At 42.3% G+C, this 22,642-nt stretch overlaps 1 protein-coding gene across 2 annotated transcripts in view; it reads left to right on the forward strand.

Moving 5' to 3' along the window:
• Nucleotides 1-259: 259 nt before the first annotated feature.
• TNPO2 (transportin 2) overlaps nucleotides 260-22,642 on the forward strand; it is a gene marked incomplete at its 3' end in the record, with an annotated part of 78,330 nt that continues 55,947 nt past the window's right edge. Inside the window, exons 1-3 of one of the 2 annotated variants that reach the window (XM_082254296.1) lie at nucleotides 260-380; nucleotides 15,161-15,274; nucleotides 21,857-21,932. In XM_082254296.1, coding sequence (XP_082110422.1) covers nucleotides 15,176-15,274; nucleotides 21,857-21,932 — 175 coding nt within the window. In that variant the 5' untranslated portion in view covers nucleotides 260-380; nucleotides 15,161-15,175. Of the gene's footprint in view, nucleotides 381-15,160; nucleotides 15,275-21,856; nucleotides 21,933-22,642 lie in introns of those variants that run through there. The other variant, XM_082254297.1, reaches the window with a different exon arrangement.

Here is a 22,642-nt window from a genome sequence, read left to right on the forward strand (position 1 = left end):
GTTATATGTTTGGAATTCCACTGATAAAACCGGAGTTTCCCATTCAGAAGACGCTCTGCCAGGAAACTTCTCAGGAGCACCTCAACCCAGCAAATCAAACTGCCCAGCCATGACTTCCCCCATTGTTTACACATCAATTATTCATAAAGGGTTTGTTCTGCCCCAACCAAGATGGCGCCGCGGGCCTCTAGCCCTGGCGCGTCACGTGGCGCGGCAGGAAGAGGGCGTAGCCAAGTTTAAAATCCCCAGCTCAGACGGGCTCGGCTACGCCCCCCCGCTCGTCATCCTATTGGTCCGAGGGGTGAGGTTGACGTCATCAGCCCGCGCTCGCTCTCTTTTTCTGTATCTCCGCCGCCCGCGAGTCTGCTCCGTCCTGAGAGGTGAGAGACCGGGGGCCGCCGGTACCGGAGGGGAGGGGAAACGGTGGGCGGGCGTAAGCCCTGTGGTGACGGGCGGGACTTGGGCCCCCCGGTAGATGTGAAATGCGTACCTTGGTGCCGCCGACTGCTCTTGCCGGCTTATCGCACATTGAGCCGGGCGATGCTGGCGGAAAGCCCTATGGGGGTCACAAAGAGGCCTGTTTACCTATAGACACCACTACTCCCATCATCCTCGCCTTTATTCTTCTGTACAGGTCAGGAGGAGGAGGAGGACCGGGCGGTGTACAGCAGAGGCTTCTCACCCAGGCAGGGCGCCATATACAGGGATGGGAAGTGTCCGCTCCTTTCATATCCCCTATATACCCCAGTGTACAGGAAAGCATGGGCCTTCATAGGGTGACACAATGATGGAGACTGACTGACTTATTTTATTTATTTATTTTTGTAGACCAAACTAGAAAAAAAAATAATTTCTGTTTTTTAATTATTTAATTTTTTTAAAACTTTATCTGTATTTTTTATACCAATTATAATGACCCACCACCAAAAATAATGTGAAGTGTTACTAAACCCCAGGAGCTTGCAATTCACTATATCTGATCTCCCACAGAATGTGGAAATGAGATTATTTTAGTAAATATAAACCTTTTCTCATCAGCAGTATAGAGCAGTCTTCTAACTTCTATCAGTGTCTGGTTATAGTGATTGTGAAGTCTCATTTGTGTTTTGTTTTTTTTTTCTTTTTTTTTTTTTTTTTTATTTTCCTTTCCTGTTTTTTTTTTATTTTCCTGTTTTTTTTTTTATTTTCCTGTTTTTTTTTTTTATTTTCCTGTTTTTTTTTATTTTCCTGTTTTTTTTTATTTTCCTGTTTTTTTTTATTTTCCTGTTTTTTTTTTATTTTCCTGTTTTTATTTTATTTTCCTGTTTTTTTTTTATTTTCCTGTTTTTTTTTTATTTTCCTGTTTTTATTTTATTTTCCTGTTTTTATTTTATTTTCCTGTTTTTTTTTTTATTTTCCTGTTTTTTTTTTTATTTTCCTGTTTTTTTTTTTATTTTCCTGTTTTTTTTTTTATTTTCCTGTTTTTTTTTTATTTTCCTGTTTTTTTTTTATTTTCCTGTTTTTTTTTTATTTTCCTGTTTTTTTTTTTATTTTCCTGTTTTTTTTTTTATTTTCCTGTTTTTTTTTTTATTTTCCTGTTTTTTTGTGTTTTTTAATATAACCACTTCTGGACCGGAAGGATTTGCCCCCCTTAATGACCAGGCCATATTTTGTGATTCAGCACTGCGTTACTTTAACAGACAATTGCGCGGTCGTGCGACGCTGTACCCAAATAAAATTGATGTCCTTTTTTTCCCCCACAAATCTTTCTTTTGGTGGTATTTGATCACCTCTGCGATTTTTTTTTTTTTTTTTTTTTTTTTTTTTTTTTTTTCACTATAAACAAAAAAAAGAGCGACCATTCTGAAAAAGAAAACGTTTTTCACTTTCTGCTATATAACATTCCCAAAAATTTAAAAAATCTAATTTTTTTTAACATTTTAGGCCAATTTGATTTCTGCTAAATTATTTTTGGTAAAAATAATCGCAATAAGCGTATTTTGATTGGTTGGTGCAAAAGTTATCACGTCAACTAGCTATAGGAAAGATTTATCATTTTTTATTTATTTTTTTTTACTAGTAATGGTGGCGATCTGCGATTTTTTGCGGGACTGCAACACTGCGGCAGACAGATTGGACCCCTGACTGATATTTTTGGGGGGGCCAGTGACATTAGTACAGTAATCATCAGTGCTAAAAATATGCAGTTACTGTAATGACACTGGCAGGGAAGGGGTTAACACTGGGGTTAAATGTGAGCCTAGGGGAGTGATTCTAACTGTGGGGGGGGGGGGGGGGTGGCTTGTGGAATGATCAGAGACATGGGATCCTATATAGAAGGATCACATGAGCTCTGTCATCATTCCAGAGAGAAGAATGGCCAGCTGTTTACAACAGCTGCCCGTCCTTCTCTCTCAGCAATCGGAGAAGCCTGCCCAGTGCATTGGAGTCCCCGCTGCCGAGTGGCAGAGGGAGAGCGCGCCGCACACACGCCCCCTAGCTGCAGGCGCGATTGACATAGGTCTGTGTCAGTTTGCACAGGAGGGCCACACTGCCGCAGTTAAAGTGCGGTGGGCGGTTGGCAACCGGTTAAAAATAACGTGATACGTCCCTCCTCTGTGCGGTTGGTTTGGCACAGAGCAGCCTTGTTCCTCCTCTTCACCTCTCCAGGCCCCTCCCGCCTGTTGAACCCATACCAAGCAGCTTGCTATGGGGGCACCTGAGAAAAGGCACAGCCTTAAATGTCCATTCAGACACAGACCTGCGGCCCGGACCCTTTCTATTCCCATTGGTTGAAGGATTTTGATGAAAAGCAGCAGGAGCCAATGGTGCCGCACTGCTGTCTCAGCCAATGAGGAGGGATGTCCCAGACAGCCGAGACATTCCTACATCACTGGAGTGAGAGAAGGGAAGTATGAGGAGGGGCTGCTGCACACAGAGGGCTTTTTATCTCAATGCATTTAGGCTCCGTTCACCATATAGGTGTTTTGGATTGTGGGCAGAATTGCCACAATTCTGCCAATGATGCCGAACCATTGCAAGTCGCATGATTCCCATGACTTGCAATAGCACCCCAAACATGACACGATTGTTGCCCAACGAATCGCGGTAAAATTGCGCAAATGGAATTGCGGGATGCCTGGCCCCTCAAAGAAGTACAAGAACTTCTTTTGGGTGTCGGGCGTCCAGCGATTCTGTTTGCGCGATTTTCCTGCAATTAGGGTGACAATCGCAGCAAAATCTGGCCACATTTGGGGTGCCATTGCAAGTCACGGGAGTCCCTCCGGCTACTTGCAATTGTTTGGAATCGCAGCATTTGTGCCCACGATCTGAGACGCCTATATGTGAACGGAGCCTAAAGCCCCGTACACACGTACCGATTGTCGGCCGAAAATATTCGGCTTGTTAGTATGATGCTTCCGACAGCCGTGCAAGCATTAAAATTTTTGTTGGCCAACACCAGAACGGCCGATTGTTCCTCAGTCAGTACAGAATTCGGCCGACAATCAGCAGATTTGCAAGACTGGGCATGCTCAGAAAAGAAAAAAGACAAGGAAAGTTAACCATCACTTCTGCAGTCGTCTGTTGTTGGCCGTCAAAATTTGTGTGCAGTCTTTTGCAGTTTTCAACAGACAAGACAGCCCTCGGACAAAAGACGGCCGATCGTTCGGCCGACGATCGGTACGTGTGTACGGGGCTTAAGATAAAAAACCTGACTTTACAACTCCTTTAAAGCTTGTAGGAGGAGTTTTCATTCTACTGACTGTCCTATGAGACTGCCTGACCCTCTGCCTGGACAGTGCTGATTGGCCCTGTGCTGATCACATGCACCCTCCCAAGAAAAGTAAAACTATCTGACCCTCTGTCTGGACCGTGCTGATTGGCCCTGTGTTGATCACATGCACCCTCCCAAGAAAAAAAAAAAAACTATCTAGCAATACACACCAAACTGAGCATGTGCAGCCTGTCCCCTGGCTCTGTATTATCAGGAAATATATTGGGGAGGCTCAAAGAAGACAGGATTAAAACGCCTTTTTACACAATGCAGAGGATTAACCCATTAGACCCTTTTCAGGATTTTCAGCTTTTAAAACGCTAAGCTCCAAAACGCCTTAACAAGGAAAATCCCATTAATTTCAATGGACACTGTTCACATCTGAGCGTTCTCGTCTGAAGCAAAACTCCCAAAGCTCAAAAAAAACGACACAAGCTTCTTTTTGACTGATTGCAATCATTTTTGGCCCCATAGACTTTAATAGAAACGTCTGACTTGAGCAGAAAAACGCTCAAATAGCATCTCCCCTCCCCTAATTTCCTCTCCCTCTAGTGTTGGCTAAACAAAAGCCTGAAGCTGTAAAAACTTGTAATACACTTCTAAAACGTTTTTAAAAAAGCTTCACCGCGACTTCACCGGTCGCCCCCGAAGTCGGAGCGACCTAATGTGAATGGGGGCTTAATGTGCATGGGGATACTACATGTGTCTTTTTGTTTCCTGTATTTTCAGTAAGGCCCATAAATAGGTGTGCGTTTTTTTTTTTTTTTTGTTTTGTAACATAATTGAAACACCCAGTTGCTGACCCAAATACTTAGGCCTCTTACACACATGTGGACAACTAAAGTTCCACTATGACACACTGGGAGCAGGCAGGCATTTTATTGCAGGAGAGACCTGCATTGTCTCTTCTGCAATAAAACTTACCAGCTGAAAGGGATCCCTGGATCGTAAACTGAGCTGTGCCGATCCCGTGTACTCATGATTGGCTCCTGTGCAGGAGTGATGTCATCCTGCTTCGGCTAATGGGAGAAGCAAGTATTTTCCCTTTTTAGTTTTACTTTAGGCCTCGTTCACACAATTTATAGAGATGTCAGTTTTTCTGCATGGACACGCATACAAACAAAAAAAAAATTGTTCTCTATGTGCCCTGTTTCCTCCAATATGTGCAGATTTTTTCTGCAGTGTGCAGTTTTATGCATGTGAAAAAAAAAACTAACTAGACATCAACATTGGTTTAAACAGGGCACATAAGAAACTGACGTCAACATGCATAAAAACTTGGCCAGCTGTGATTAAACAGCTGCTGCTGTACTGGAGTTCCCCATATGCTGTATGGATTTATTGCTTTCAATAAAGGTGTTTGCATTTGGAGTGTGGCCATCCAGAATCTCCTATTTCTATGCATAAAAACTTAGTGAAACGCATATGAAAACTCGTGTCTCTAAGTAAAATCTGCAGTTTTCCCATCAGTTTTCATGCACCTATGGTGTAAATGAGCCCTTAAAGAGCCCCCCCCCCCCCAAAAAAAAAAACCTCAGTCAGCGGCTACAGATATTGTAGCTTCTGACTTTAAATATTAGGACACTTACCTGTCCTGGAATCCAGCGATGTCGGCACTCCAGCTGATGTTTCCATCATTTCTTGGGCGCTGCCGCCATTGCCTGTAAGGGAAACCGTCAGTGAAGCCTTGCTGGTTCACACCTGGGTCCCTACTGTGCATGCGCGAAGCGCACTGAGTTTTGTCAGTGGCCCAGCAGCGTGGGAAGAAGGGCTGTAGCCACGTCTCTCGGAAGTGGAGATGGGTACCTGTCAAAAACAGAGGAAGCAGGTAAGCTGAGCTTCTACTTTTGGTTGGAACTCCGCTTTAAAGTAAAACTAAACCCATCAATTTAACAAAAACTGTTAGGGAACGCTGACTGTCACATTGGCTTGTGCTTTCAACTGTCAAATTATCAAATGGCTGGTGTCATAAAACTCATCACATGTGCAGCACCAGGGCAGTTAAGCTGGATGCACACTATACAACTTTTGTTGTTTGATTTGCTTTAGGTTTACTTTCAACTATGTAGAGCAAGGGCCTGCTTGATTGCATACAAATTGAAAGTGTTTCGATGTGACCTCATATTGTATGGTTTTGGTAAATCTAAAGACAATTGTATAGTGTGTATGGACTAGAGCTGCACGATTAATCGTATGAAAATCGCGATCTCGATTCACCCCCCCTGACGATCTGAACCTGAGATATGCTCGATTCTTTGCATAGCTGAATAGCAGAGAGAACAGCTGTGGAAAAAAAAAAAAAAAAGCCTCCTGCAAACGGCTATCAGCAAAGTCTCCCAGTAACTATAAACAAAAATGATTACATTGTATCTTTTCCTTCCCTCTGCCAGGGAGAAAGGAAGTTTAACCTCTTAAAGACTGGACCTTTTTCTGACAATTGTTGCTTGCAAGTTAAAATCATTTTTTTTTGCTAGAAAAGTACTTAGAACCCCCAAACATTTTATATATTTTTTTTAGCAGAGACCCTACAGAATAAAATGGCGATTGTTGTAATATTTTATGTCACACTGTATTTGCGCAGCAGTCTTTCAAACGCAATTAATAGACTTTAATGAATAAAAAAAAAAAAAACGTAACAGTAGAGTTATCCCAATTTTTTTTTTGTTACACAGAGAATCGTGATCTTTATTCCAAGCTAAAAAATCGTGATTCTCATTTTGGCCAGAATCGTGCAGCTCTAGTATGGACCCATAAGATTTACCTTCAACAATGTAATGCAAGGGCCTGCCTGATTGCATACAAATTTAGTGCTAAGGTTTGACCTCATATTATCTGGTTTTGGTAAATCGAAAGCAAATTGTATAGTGTGTATCCAGCTTAAGAGGCCAAGATGGCAGCTTTCTTGGCTAAAAAAATAAATAAATAAAAAGTAGGGTTTTTTTTATTTCCTCTTTAACCAATTGACCTCCGTAAGATTTACTCCCCTTCATGACCAGGTCATTTTTTGCTATACGGCACTGCAATATTTTAACTGAAAATTGCATGACGCTGTGCCCAAATAAAATGTATGTAATTTTTTCCCCCACAGATAGCTTTCTTTTGATAGTAGTTGATCACTGCGGTTTTGTTTTTTTTTTGCGCTGTAAACAAATTTCAACTTTGAAAAATAATTTTTTTTTAGTTTCTGCTATATAACTTATCCAATAAAAACATATAAAACCCATTTCTTCATCAATTTAGGTCATTATGTATTCTTCTGTATATGTTTGGTAAAAACAAAATCCCAATAAGCGTTTATTGATTATTTTATGCGAATGTTATAGCGTCTACAAACTATGGGATATATTTATGACCTTTTTATTTTATACTGGTAATGGCGATGATCAGCAACTTGTAGCAGGACTGGAATATTGTGGCAGACAATTGAACACTGCCACTTTTCACACTTTGTGGGAGCCAGTGACACTAATACAAAAATATGCACTGTCACTGAACTAATAACACTGGCTGGGAAGGGTTTAAACATCTAGGATGATCAAAGGGTTAACTGTGTGCCCAGTCAGTGTTTACTATATGTGCTGCTTTTACTATGGGAAACCTATTCTAGGCCCTGCTGTGCAGGAACACTGAAACCCCTTAACCCCTGTCAGAACAGCGATCTGCCTTGTTTACATAGGCAGATCTCCATTCTGTGTAGTTTACATGTGATGGGCGGGTTCCGGAAAACATTAAGTGCCTGACTCCTGCAGATTGTCTTCTGCTGTGAATTTTCAGACTAGAAGTGGTCCGTCTGCCGCACGCACGCCCCATGTAGGCAAAAGTCCAGGATCGTGTGTGTGCGTGTATGTGAACTGGTCATAAAAAAAATAAAGGAACACTTTTTTAATCAGAGTATAGCATCATGTCAAGTAAACTCCTGGGATATTGATCTGGTCAATTAAGTAGCAGAGGGGGTTGTTAATCAGTTTTAGCTGCTTTGGTGTTAATGAAATTAACAGGTGCACTAGATGGCCAACAAAGAGATGACCTCCAAAACAGGAATGGCTTTACAGGTGGAGGCAACTCATTTTTTTTTTTCCCTACTCCTCTTCTGTTTTTCACTAGTTTTGCGTTTTGCTAGGGTCAGTGTCACTACTGGTAGTATGAGGCGATACCTGGACCCTATAGAGGTTGCACAGGCAGTCCAACTCCTCCAGGGTGGCACATCTATACGTGCCATTGCCAGAAGGTTTGCTGTGTCTCCCAGCACAGTCGCAAGAGCTTGAAGGAGATTCCAGGAGACATGCAGTTACTCTAGGAGAGCTGGACAGGGCCGTAGAAGGTCTTTAACCCATCAGTAGGACCGGTATCTGCTCCTTTTGTGCAGGGAGGAACAGGATGAGCACTGCCAGAGTCCTACAAAATGACCTCAAGCAGGCCACTGGTGTGAATGTCTGACCAAACAATCAGAAACAGACTTCATGAGTGGCCTGAGGGCCTGACGTCCTCTAGTGGGTCCTGTGCTCACTGCCCGGCACCATAGAGCTCGATTGGCATTTGCCATTGATCACCACAATTGGCAGGTCCACCACTGGCGCCCTGTCCTTTTCACAGATTAGAGCAGGTTCCCCCTGAGCAGATGTGACAAGACGTGAAAGGGTCTGGAGAAGCCATGAAGAATGTTATGCTGCCTTTAATATCGTTCAGCATGACCAGTTTGGTGGTGGGTCAGTGATGGTCTGGGGAGGCATATCCTTAGAGGGACACAGACCTCTACAGGCTAGACAATGGCACCCTGACTGCTATTAGGTACTGGATTTATTGTCAGACCCTACACTGATGCAGTGGTTCCTGGATTCTTCCTGGTGTACAACAATGCCCGGCCCCATTTGGGGAGACTATGCAGCTAGTTCCTGAAGGATGAAGGAATTGATACCATTAAATGGCCCCCACGTTCGCCTGACAAAAATCCAATAGAACACCTCTGGGACATTATGTTTCGGTCCATCCTCCAGTTTGCACCTCAATCTGTTCAGGAGCTCAGTGAAGCCCTGGTCCAGTTCTGGGAGGAAATACCCCAGGACACCATCCGTCGTCTCATTAGGAACATGCACCAACGTTGTCAGTCATGCATACAAGCACATGGGGGCCATACAAAATACTGAATACCTTTTTGGTTTGTTGAAATTAAATTTTAGCAAAATTAACTAGCCTGCCGCATTATTTTTTCACTTTGATTTTTGGGGGTGTCTTTGAATTCAGCCCTCTGTAGGTTAATAATTTTCATTACCATCAAACGGAACGATGTGGCATCCTTTCACTCCTAACACATTACCCAGTCCATATCAGTAAAGATATCCAGCATGAGATTTTTCCCCATTGAGAGCTGATGTTTTCAAAGTGTTCCTTTAATTTTTTTGAGCAGTGTGTATGTGTAAATATGTGATCCTGAACACAGCTTCTGCCCTGTAGCAGTAAAACGTATCTGTTATTTATAGCTGATAGGATTATGGTTCTGTCAGAGCGTATGCTGGCACTCGAGGTTGTGAGAGAGAGAGAGAGGCACATAGAGAAGCTATGCTCTCCCCTCCCCTAAGCTGCCTCTTCAGAGAAGCCTTTGTATTTTGTAAATTATTTCACATAATACAAACCCAAATATATAATTGACCAGATTCCAGAGGGTCAGCATATGGTGCCAAATCCCAATAACTCAAGCAGGCAAGAACAAAGAAAGGAAATGTACCTTCACTATCAAGGGACTTTTAAGGTGCAATACTACAAGTCTAATAAATAAAACAAAACATTTATTGAATCGCATACATACTTTCATAGCAAATACCATAAAAACAAACAGGTGCAGAGCAATATTGTTTACCGCTAATGATTTTCAACATGTTTCACAGTACACAGCTGCTTTATCAGGGCCAGTGTAGGATTGCTCTGGAAATTTGATGAAAATGTATAACAAACGACAGAAATATTTACAGTATCTTACAAAAGTGAGTACACCCCTCACATTTTTGTAAATATTTTATTATATCTTTTCATGTGACAACACTGAAGAAATGACACCTTGCTACAATGTAAAGTAGTGAGTGTCCGCAAACGGACGGGGTGATATACGGACATACGGAACGCCCGTGTGAAAGAGGCCTTAGTTCTGCTTTGAAAGATGCATTTTTAAAAAAAAAATAAAAAAAATCCAGATCTTCTCCCCTCTCCACTATTGCTCACAATTACCATGTGTTGTATCATTGTATATACTACTTTTTTTTTAACCCTATTGAAAATAAGAAGCACTTTTTTTTTTTTTTTTTGTCATTTTTTTCTATGGATTAAATGCAAAACAATATTGCCAAACCAAAGCTTAGTGTGTCTCTTCCCCGCCCATCCCCCCAAAAAAAACAATGGCACTGTATTTATTTTGTATTTTAAGTATTCGAAAAGTTATCAACTAGAAAATAGACAAGCTCATAGTGAAAATATTTCAAGTGTCAAATGCGCGTTGGAGAAATGTCAGAGGTGATTCATATCCTGTAATAGAATAATAGACAGCAAACGGGTTAAAGAATAGGACCCTCACAAGAGCATATGTGAGGATGTTTGAGCTGTGTGGGGGTCTGTGGATTAGGTAAAGCTCAGATTAGTTAATTTGAGTGAACGTTTGGAGTGTGGTATAATTAAAGTGCTTTCTTGGTATTATTAGCATTTGGCAGCCTACGAAACGCACTCATGACAACCCATGTACAGTATGAAGAAAAACCCCCGATTTCCAGTCATATACATTGATTGCTGAAAGCTGTTCTTTGTATAGATTTACAGTCTTTTTTTTTTTTCTAATATGGTCACAGTTGGGGCTCCAGAGGTGATGCAGTTGGGATTCCCTGAGTATAATGAGGGTATTCGTATTCATACTGTCTGATCTGGAGAACATGTGCCCATCAGGAGCAGACAAAGTTTAACCACTTTGTTAGAACACTGTACAACCGCTTAATAATCATTTTATTATAAATCAACTCTGAGAGACTAGGGAAGATCATATATAGAACTAGGGTGATGCCTATGGGAAAGCCTCATTACTGTAGGTTTACAATGCAAAGATTGACAGGACCATGTGAGCCAGCAGGGGGGTGTGTAAGTCCATACAAAATGTTTTTTATGATATAGTTTCTTATTGTGTTTTTCTGCCTCATTGTAATGTCCTCCGTAAGTTGCCGAACCCCTCCTATTCCCCTTCTCTTCTCTATATTTGGAAGAAGCACTGCATGTTGTGGTTTTGTGCACGCTACAAATTCCCGTAGTCCAGCGGTCCCCAACCTCCCCAGCACCAGGGACCGGCCTCATGGAAGACAAAACCCTACATGGTCATGACCTGGGGTTGCAGGCCAATTGTCACCTGCCGCTCAATTCAAATAAGCTTTATTGGCAGGACCAAATACATTTTATCATTGCCAAAGCAGTTGAGTTGGGGGGGGGGGGGGTAATGGGTAATATAAAGGGGAGTGGGTCCATGTAAAGGATATGATATGGCCTTCATAGGAGTGTCTGTGCTGCACAACTCGGATCCCCTGCACACACCGCCCCACGGGCCCCCAACGCCAACCTTTCAAACAATTTACTTTTGAATATTATGCTTTTTTACTGATTTTTGATTTTATTTGGGCTTTAGACTGGGTGGATTTGATTTAAATTATGATTTAATCACTAGTAAAAAGGCTTGATTTTTAAATCAGGGGTGTCCAAACATTTTTCAAAGAGGGCCAAACCTTAATGAAGTGAACATGTGAGGGCTGATCATTTTGCCTGACATTTGAACCATTAACATTAAATACAAATTAACTGTTTTATGCAAAGTTTATTGGAAAGGATTTGAATGACAAATCTAAACAGGTTTTAAATCACTCTGCCTTTCATATCTGAAGGCCAGATGAAGGAAAAAAAACAGGAAGCTGAAATATGTCAGGGACATTGTACAGTACATTACATATTCTTGGTGATATAGTGAGTGCTGTAGTCAGTGACTGTCTTTACTTCAAGACAGTTCTCTTACCTTTGGCTGTTGTCTCAAGTCCTCCAGTCCAGTCTTTCTCTCCAGTTTCCAGGCGGTGAAAGTCCCTAGTTAAAGAAGAATTTATTCCTCCAGAGTCCAGATCCTCCATCCAGTTCTCCTCCTGCACTTTGGCGGAGATGCAGTGCACAGTCGACTAGTCCACTCCTCAGTCTCAGTCCCTCCCCCAGCCAGGGCCCAGAGATCACTCTGCAGCCACGCAGTTGCGTGTCTCTCGCTGCCACCATTTATCTTGTGGGCTGCGCCGGCCACATAGAGCCGAGCAGAACTTGAGCTGCTGAGGGAGGCTAGAGGCGGCGAGTGCCCGCCCCGGAGCTGTCGCATCGGGGCGGGAATGTGACGGGTCTCAGAGAGACATTAAGAAACATCAGCAGTGGCACTCAGAGATCCACTAGGGACGTATTAAACTGAGAAACATGCCGCAACTGACCCATTGGCCGCACTTTGGAAATGACTGATTTAAAGCGGAGTTCCAGCCTAAACGCACTCACCTGTCCCACGGTCCAGCGATGCGCCGTCTTCTCCCTCTCTGCTCTGCAGCGCCGGCATCACTGATGTGGGCACCCGGCTGTGACAGTTTGCAGCTTCACAGCCGGGTACACACTGCGCATGCGCGAGTTGCGCTATGTGTCGTGATTGGCCTGCAATCTTCTGGGACCTCTGAAATGTCCCAGAAGATTGGAGGGAGAGAGAACTTCCGCTCAGGGCGGCGCTCCGAGCGGAAGTGGCAGAGGATACCTGTCAAAACTAGGTACCCGCTCCCCCCCCCCCCCCCCAAAAATGACATGCCAAACGTGGCATGTCAGGGGGTTAGGACTATTTAAAGCGGAAGTTCCACTTTTGGGTGAAGCTCCGCTTTAGATCAACTCCATTTAAATCATATGTTTTTAATGAGCAACTGTCATCTGTCCCGCAGCAGCTCCTTCTCTGACCCGCTGTTGACTCACTGACAGTCCTATTCACTTTAATGGAATGGCTGGTGATGCGGCAGTGACACAACAAGGTGAGGGATGTGGCGGCAGGTGAGTGGATGCCTGCTAAGAAATGCTGCCATGATGGATCTGAAATGACAGGTGCTCTTTAAATGTAAGGACTTCTTACTGGTAAGTAGGATCTTTATTATTTGCAAACAAAATGAAGGTTTCCTAATTTGAGTAAGCTGTCAGATTAGTAAAACAGCGATATGAGAACCGATTCAATCATACAGTTTGTAGTGTACATAGATTTGTAAAACAATGGGATAAAGGAATATTCCTGAACTTTGTTTTATCTCATGGTTACTGTGAAATTGTGTGAATGCATCAATGCAGTGCATGTTATGTCAGCGTGCACAGCTTGGATTCATTGAATGAGTTTACCAAAAAGGTAAATATAGCAGAATATACAGCCTCATCTACATAACTAAGCTCTATTTCATGCTGAGCTGAATAAACTAAAATATTAATGTATCTGAAATGGAAAAATAACTGTGTAATAAATAAATATATATATATATAATCTCCAAAACCATTTTATTAGAATTTTGATTAAAAAAAAAAAATCAGTTGTAACTTTATTTTTTATTTTTTTAAATCATTGATTTTTATCCTCTCTTGCTTGATCAGAGGATACCTGTAAGCAGTTATAGGTTATGGCAAGCTGGGTTAAAGTGTACATAAACCCCTCCCTCTTCTAAAAATGTCTACTATAAGTGTGCTGTATTTTTAAAATTGTGTTTACATGTCATCTCTGCTGCTACAGGGTTTTATAGTCTAGTTATAAATGTGAACTTTTCTGTGTTGGAAATTTTCTAGCATTCTCTCTTTTTTTTGGGAATTTTCACACCAATGAAGGGAAGTAATAATTCACTATTTATCCAGACCTTTCTTGTCTGCCTATGTTTGAAGAAAAAGATCACATCACTGCATAGCAGATGTTCATGATAATGTCACAGATCCCCAGGGCGCAAAGCTTACTGCAGGCCCCCTGCCACCATCCCGACAAGAGCCAGAAACCAGGTTGCAATGTGAGCCCCCGCAAATACAGATCAAGCCTCGCTCGTTCACCTGCTCCCCGCCATGCAGCCTGGCCCCAATCCGGCTGTGGACTGGTTTGTGGCACGAGGGTTGGGGACCTCTGTCATATTCCACCTTGGGAGCAAGCAAGAGAGGGTGGCTATGTTCCTACATTAAGTGGGACCACAGAGAACAAACCTAGCTACCTTCTAACAGGAATAAGGTTAGGAACAATAGAAGGTCATTTTTTGAGTTAAGTATATACTTGAATAGAGTTTTTTATTTTTTTAACCAGAGTTTAGTGTCCCTTTTAAAGTGATTGTAGAGTCATTGTTTTTTCCCTATTGTAATTAAAATTGCAAGCATGTTCTACTTACCAGCTCTCTGCAATGGTTTTGCACAAAGCTGCCCCCAATCCTCTTCTCGAGATTGAGAGAAGGCTTCACTGAAAAGACCACTTTAATGTATACCCATGCTTTGCCCATTTAGAGAAAGCAACAGGTTCACTTTAATGGGGGCCCCACCAGCAGCTTATACTTCCCTCGCCTCTCTATTCATCTGCTGACAGAAGTCTTAAAGGGGTTGTAAAGTCTGAAGGTTTTTTATTTTAGTTCATTCTATGCAATAATAGAAAAAGCCTTCTGTGTGCAGCAGCCCCCCCTATTGCTTACCTGAGGTCCATCTCTGTCCAGTGATGTCCACGAGTGTCTCATCAGGCCGAGATTCTCCCTCCTGATTGGCTGAGACACAGCAGCGGTAGCATTGGCTGTACAGCCCACCTGGTCCCATTTCGCTTACTGCTGTGGATGATTGACTTTCATTGCGCACAAAGCCAGTGCAAGGGTCCAGGGATCTGACAGTCATGGTTCTCTCCCTCTTCCCCCCCCCCCCCCCCCCATTTAGACGCCAGGGTGGATCAGAGTGATTGTGACCATTTTGGCCATTCGGAATTTCTGATTTCATCCTGGATGAAAACTGCAGCTTTGAAATCCTCTGACCCCCTTCAGTCGCTGCGTGGGCAATGATAGCTTATCCACAAAGGTAAGGGCAGCTGGGACTGGGGAGTGGTGAAAAGGTTAGCTTACACTTTAAAGCTTATGCAGGCCTGGCAAAAATCTCCCCACCCCCCTATGTGACAGTGCTTGCGTACTTGAGAAGCCAGTTGGCAGACCCAATGTTATATTGGAGAATGGAGTGTCACATGCTCCTTTTTTATGCCTGGACGTTTTGAGCATTTTTCTTGTAGCTTACCTACAAGGGATATTGTACTTGGGGACTGCTCCGGTGCTGCATAGGCAGAAGAAGTTATCGGCTTGGTTTTTCACTGGTGTTAACATTTCTCAATTTTTTTGTTCTTTTTTTTAGCTAGTGGCTGTAAAGATGGACTGGCGCCCTGATGAAGAAGGATTACAGCAGGTTCTGCAGCTCCTGAAGGATTCTCAGTCACCAGACACAGCAACCCAGAGAGTCGTCCAGGATGTATCCTTCACATTCTGCATGTGTCCACTCTGCAACAAACCCAGTTGAATACAGTGCCTTAAAGTATTCATACCCCTTGACATTTTCCACATCGGAGTAGGGCTTATATTGCACCCCTAACCGAAAATAACAGTAGGTCTTATTTTCAGGGTAGGTCTTATTTTTGGGGAAACACTGTAGCCTTTTAAAATCCTTTTGATTTTAGCACACCGCTTACTTTTAGACCCAGTAAGGTCATCAGTAGGTCTTTTTGCTTCTCTGCAATGTAGACCTGTCATGGCTATTGAGAGGGGCTGGCTGGGTGCTGCACAAAGCTTCCTGAAAACATCAAAGCACCCTGCTTCAATACTTCTCTCTGTCTTTCACTATAATAAAAGCAATGGCCTGGCTGTTGGGAGGAGTTATTCAAATATCAAAATGCTCTTATCAGCAGGTGTTGACTTGGAGTCGGCTAGGATTCCTAGGCAGATTTGTATTTGCATGCAGGCCCGCCCATGGTAATGGTCACATGTGATGCTGAGCCTCCATGATTGAAATAACTGAAATCCAGTAATAGAAAGGGGCAGGCTAATAACAGAAGGACTTTTAAGAAGAGGATTAGAGTATACTGGGCATGCTCCACCCAAGAAAAGATGTGGGTCACTCCATTTTCTGATTGGCTGCAACTTCTTATGCATACATAGCTTACTGCAGTTTTAATGTACACTAAGCTTATCAATTTCAATACAGGGGAGGAGCCTGTACAACTGTGAAAGACCATAGGTAGGAATGGAGTTCAATATTTCCTCCTTTACCACATATTGAAATTGGTAATCTCTTCCCCTTCAGTCTGAGGATACCCAGGTATAGCATACTCGCAATACTGTTTACAGCTATGGGATGCAGATCTTGTATGGACCCTGACAATCTCACTGGCCAGTTTGGTATATAAATATGATCAAGGTAAGCCTTTTATAAAGAATTTGTCTTGTTGAGGAATTCCGAATGGAAACGGCCAGCCCACAATTTCATGAACTGTATTGTAAATCTGGAAGTGATGCAGATATTCAGGACCTGATTTGCAGTGATGGTTTCTGTATTCATACTGTCTGATCCAGGATATTGCTGATGTGTGCCTTTCTGCTTTAAAGGTGCACTAAAAAATTAAAATTGGGCTTTGAAATGCACAAACCAACTGTCCACAGCATTTCATACAGTCATGGCAAAAAATATTGGCACCCCTGTTTTTCTGTCAGATAATGCACAACTTTGCCCAGAAAATTGTTGCAATTTCAAATGTATAGGCATTCTCGTGTTTATTTTTGTTTGTATTGGTATGACACACAAGTGGAGAAACAAAAAGCTAAATCTGACACATTCCATGCAAAACTCCAAGAATGGACAAATTTATAGGCACCTTCTCAAAATTGTAAGAAATAATTGCATTCCAAGTTTGTGATGCTCCTGTAATTTGTAAATAAACTGGCCTTCATCAATTAACAGGTGCTGACATTATAGGAATCACACCAGCAACCAGTTAGAAGTTGTAAACTCGAAGAAAAGGAAAACCTCTTTAAGACAAAGGCATATTGAGCGAGTATGCGATGAATACTCGCTCATTATGACCTTGGAACGAAGCCGTTCCAGCGGCAACCGCTAACGGCTAACATTTTCCCCGGAGTTTCTTGCCGGTTCGCGGTCTACGGTGCTGTGATTGGCCGGAGCACCCTTGGCCGTTCCTTCAGAGCGCATGTGCCAGTGGTGTCGTTGGCTGCATGTAATGTAAATATCTCGTAAACTGTACATATATAGGAGATATTTTCACTACCTATAGATAAGCCTTATTATAGGCTTATCTATACAGTGGGTACGGAAAGTATTCAGACCCCCTTAAATTTTTCACTCTTTGTTATATTGCAGCCATTTGCTAAAATCATTTAAGTTCATTCTTCTTCCTCATGAATGTACACATAGCACTCCATACTGACAGAAAAACACAGAATTGTTGACATTGTTGCAGATTTATTAAAAAAGAAAAACTGAAATATCACATGGTCCTAAGTATTCAGACCCTTTGCTGTGACACTCATATTTAACTCAGGTGCTTTCCATTTCTTCTGATCATCCTTGAGATGGTTCTACACCTTTATTTGAGTCCAGCTGTGTTTGATTATACTGATTGGACTTGATTAGGAAAGCCACACACCTGTCTATATAAGACCTTCCAGATCACAATGCATGTCAGAGCAAATGAGAATCATGAGGTCAAAGGAACTGCCTGAAGAGCTCAGAGACAGAATTGTGGCAAGGCACAGATCTGGCCAAGGTTACAAAAAGATTTCTGCTGCACTTAAGGTTCCTAAGAGCACAGTGGCCTCCATAATCCTCAAATGGAAGACGTTTGGGACGACCAGAACCCTTCCTAGAGCTGGCCGTCCGGCCAAACTGAGCTATCGGGGGAGAAGAGCCTTGGTGAGAGAGGTAAAGAAGAACCCAAAGATCACTGTGGCTGAGCTCCAAAGATGCAGTCAGGAGATGGGAGAAAGTTGTAGAAAGTCAACCATCACTGCAGCCCTCCACCAGTCGGGGCTTTATGGCAGAGTGGCCCGACGGAAGCCTCTCTTCAGTGTAAGACACATGAAAGCCCGCATGGAGTTTGCTAAAAAAAATACCTGAAGGACTCCAAGATGGTGAGAAATAAGATTCTCTGGTCTGATGAGACCTAAATAGAACTTTTTGGCCTTAATTCTAAGCGGTATGTGTGGAGAAAACCAGGCACTGCTCATCACCTGTCCAATACAGTCCCAACAGTGAAGCATGGTGGTGGCAGCATCATGCTGTGGGGGTGTTTTTCAGCTGCAGGGACAGGACGACTGGTTGCAATCGAGGGAAAGATGAATGCGGCCAAGTACAGGGATATCCTGGACAAAAACCTTCTCCAGAGTGCTCTGGACCTCAGACTGGGCCGAAGGTTTACCTTCCAACAAGACAATGACCCTAAGCACACAGCTAAAATAACGAAGGAGTGGCTTCACAACAACTTCGTGACTGTTCTTGAAAGGCCCAGCCAGAGCCCTGACTTAAACCCAATTGAGCATCTCTGGAGAGACCTAAAAATGGCTGTCCACCAAAGTTTACCATCCAACCTGACAGAACTGGAGAGGATCTGCAAGGAGGAATGGCAGAGGATCCCCAAATCCAGGTGTGAAAGACTTGTTGCATCTTTCCCAAAAAGACTCCTGGCTGTATTAGATCAAAAGGGGGCTTCTACTAAATACTGAGCAAAGGGTCTGAATACTTAGGACCATGTGATATTTCAGTTTTTCTTTTTTAATAAATCTGCAACAATGTCAACAATTCTGTGTTTTTCTGTCAGTATGGGGTGCTATGTGTACATTCATGAGGAAGAAGAATGAACTTTAATGATTTTAGCAAATGGCTGCAATATAACAAAGAGTGAAAAATTTAAGGGGGTCTGAATACTTTCCGTACCCACTGTAAGTAAATGTCTGCAGAGGAAGTTTACTACCTCTTTAAAATGGTGAAACATTAACTCAACCTTTGTTTTGTGTGTGTCTGTGTGCCACATGGAGCCTAGAGAAGAGAAAGAGCAACAAAGAATTGTCTGAGGATTTGAGAAGAAAAATTGTGGAAAGGCGCGGACGATCTCAAGGTTCCAAGTCCATTTGCAGAGATCTTAATGTTCCTGTGTCCACCGTGTGCAACATTGTCAAGAAGTTTACAGCCCATGGCAATGTAGCTAATCTCCCTGGACGTGAACAAAAGAGATAAATTGATCAAAGATTGAAACGAAGGATTGTTCGCATGGTGGATAAAGAACCTGGATCAACTTCAAGCTGACCTTCAAGCACAGGGCACAACTGTGTCAGCTCTCACTGTACGTCGCCATCTAAATGAACAGGAACACTATGGTAGGAGACCCAGGATGACCCCACTGCTGACACAAATGTAAAAAAGCCAGATTGGAGTACCCAAAATCCTTTTGGGACAAAGTGCTTTGGCCAGACCAAACAAAATGACAGATTTTTGGTAAAGCCCATCATTCTACTGTTTTCCAAAAAAAGAAATGAGGCCTTTAAAGAAAAGAATACAGTCCCTACATTCAAGACATGGTGGAGGTTCACTGATGTTGTGGGGTTGCTTTGCTGCTTCAGGCACTGGATGTCTTGACCATGTGCATGGCATTATGAAATATGAAGACTACCAAAAAATTCCAGGGTGCAGTGTAGGGCTTAGTGTCAGAAAGTTGGGTCTCCATCAGAGGTCATGGGTCTCACAGCAGGACACTGACCCAAAGCACACATCAAAAAGCACCTAGAAATGGATAAGGACAAAGTGCTGGAGAGTACTGAACAGCCAGCAATGAGTTCAGATCTAAATCCCATAGAGCACCTGTGGAGAGATCTCAAAACAGCAGTTGGGAAAAGGAACCCCATCCAATCTGATAGACCTGGAGCAGTTGGCGAAAGAGGAGTGGTCCAAAATTCCAGTAGAGAGGTGTAAGAAACTCATTGATGGTTACAGGAAGCCATTGATTTCAGTTATTTTTTTTCCAAGGGGTGTTCTACCAAATACTGAGTGTGCCAATCATTTTTGTTCAGTCCATTTTTGGAGTTTTGTGTGGAATGTGTCAGTGTCTGGCTATTTTGCTCCACTTTTTTTATGTCATACCAATACAAACAAAATTATAAATGTTAAGGCATTCTCAAAAATTATTTTAACAATTTTTCTGGGCCAAGTTGTGCATTATCTGACAAATGCAGGGATGGCAATATTTTTGGCCGTGACTGTAGAAGGCAAACGGGTCATGCTGTGCTTTTAGGACTTATCAAGTGATAAGACCTGAGGTGGGGTCAGAGTTCAGACTGACTGAATCTCCCCTTAAAGAGAATTTATCTAGTGAATAAAAGTCCGGATGGCTGCACTCCACAAAAAAATGTGCTGTACAGTCTGTCATTTGTTTGCTGTATGGACTGATATTTTTCATGGATCAATAAAGGTGATTTCATTGGAATGCGGCCATCTGGACTTTTATTCATTACATACTTCCTGTTGCATGCAAGGCCGGCACCCTTGTTGCGTGCAGTGACGGTGAAGCATAGGTGTTAGCCTTGAGCGGTATATTACTTGCTTTTTAAGAGAATTCATCTTTTTCAAGCTTTTTATTTATTTTTTTAACTCGAGCAGTGCTGGAAAGTTTGGAGATGCAATTTCTCAAAGAACATTTCAACCCCTCTTAATCCCAATTTATTCATTGTGGGCAAGATTAATATGCCTTTTTAAAGCTTCTCTAAGAAATCTACCTGCTGCCAGCACAATATAAACAGTATATAGCATCAGCTATGCACAGTATACAGTGCTGTGTTTTGGCAGTAGTATACGGGCTTGTCCTTTTCCCAGAACAAAATAGGTAGGGTGAGCTCTGCTCAGCGGATCACAGGAGGCTTTGTATTTTTATGATCAAGGAAGGCTTCCTCTGACTGGCTGAGGTAGAGATTGTGGCGCACTGCCTCTCCACCTCCAGCCAATCAGAGGAAACCTCATATTCATTTATAAAATGCAAAGCTTCTAGCGAATGCCTGAATAGCAATCAGCCTAACTTAATTTTGTTCCAGGGACTGAAAGTCTGCGTATTTTTGCTGGAACACAGCGCCTCTATACTGTATGTTTCTGTATGTTTCTACAGTGTATACAGTGCTGAGTGGGCATAAATTTTAGTAATGGAAGTGGTTTGTTTTGGCCAACTTGGACTTTACATTTACAGATTAAAAACTGTAAATAGACTTTTAAGTGGTGCTAAACACAAGGTTTTTTTTTTTTTTTTTACCTTAATGTGTTTTCTGCGTTAGGGTATAAAACATTCCAATCCCCACCCCCAAATATATTTCCCAATCCAGCACTGTACCTGGCTGCACCTCCACTTTCCTTCTCTTCCTCATATCACAGGACTCTTGAGAGCAGTGGGAGCCATTGGAGGGTTTACAGGGGTTGTGGCTGAGCGGCGCTGTGTCCATGGGCACACACAGTTCAGGAATATACCGGCGGAGGACTTGGAGGAGGTAGCCACCACTCTGTGCAATATCCTTGCACAGAGCAGGTAAGTATAACCATAAATGTATTTATTTTTTTTTTTAAATAAAAAAAAAAAAAAACATAGGCTTTAATATCACTTTAATGTTGGTGTACAGGTCAGCTACTCTGTTACTGGAAACTTTTATATACTTGTAAATAGCTGGGTTACCAGCCAGGTTGTTGGTACCAATTTCATAATAAGTACCTCAGCCTTCAAGCAGCTCCACAGAAGCTGCCTGCTGAGTCCAAATCCAAACGGGACAGTCCTAGCTTAAATTATCTGCTGAAGGGTTCTTTTAGACTTGGAGATTAATATTCTTTCTGGCTTGTTGCCCCCCCCCCCTCCAATCTCTCTAGCATCCTTGGCACAGTTCAAGCCTAGAAAACATTTCTGTGCCACGAGCTTCAATGATCTTTGCTCTGTTACTGAATAAAGCTCTGTGTTCCTCCATCTGTATCTTTTTCCTGTTTATGTAACTGTAAGCAATATGGTCCTGAACTTGTTCCCAGAAACTGAAGCAGCTGAACCAATTTCCGGATTTTAACAATTACTTGATCTTTGTGCTGACCCGGCTTAAATCTGAAGGTGAGCTTTTCAGATTTTTTTTTTTTTTTTTTTTTAAGATGGTAGTTCTGCATGCTTTTATCAGTACCTATAATTTAATAATCTGTGGATAGTTCGGGAAAAAAACATCTACAAGGAAAGGTGGGGGGAAACCAGCCTTTCTGGAAGAATAGGAAGACTTTTTTTTTTTTTTTTTTTTAGCTGCTGCAAGAAACAGATGGAGGCGGTTAATTCTGCTATGGGGGTGATATTTAGTAACTGGCAAGATGCCCAAACTTTGCACATGTATATATTTCATTTTGACTTTTGCCTGATTTTATTTACTTTATTACTATGTTGTAGATAGGACAACTGGGTAGCTTCATGTCCATTACAATAGGGTTATGCTGCCACCTTCAGGTCAGTGGGAAACGGGCAAAAGACAAATCTTCAAAGCATTAAACCTTCCAGCTAGACAAGGCTTCATTTTTTTTTCCTAGCATGTCATGAACCACAAAGTAAAGGGGTAGGATCGCTTTGTCCTGTGACGTAATCAGAGAAAATTATTTGGCAGGTAAATCAAAAATCCGCCCCCCCCCCCCCCCCACACACTTTCTTTTTTTTTTTTTTTTTTCCCCTGGCAAATCCTTTCTTTGGAGTACATGACAGGATAATACAATGTTCCTTTATATCTCTGATTGGCTTATGCTGCCACCTTTAGCTTAATAGATACTGGCCAAAAAACAGACTTC

The sequence above is a fragment of the Pelophylax lessonae genome (genome assembly GCF_965119305.1).
Source record: "Pelophylax lessonae genome assembly, chromosome: 4".
Classification (NCBI taxonomy): domain Eukaryota; kingdom Metazoa; phylum Chordata; class Amphibia; order Anura; family Ranidae; genus Pelophylax; species Pelophylax lessonae.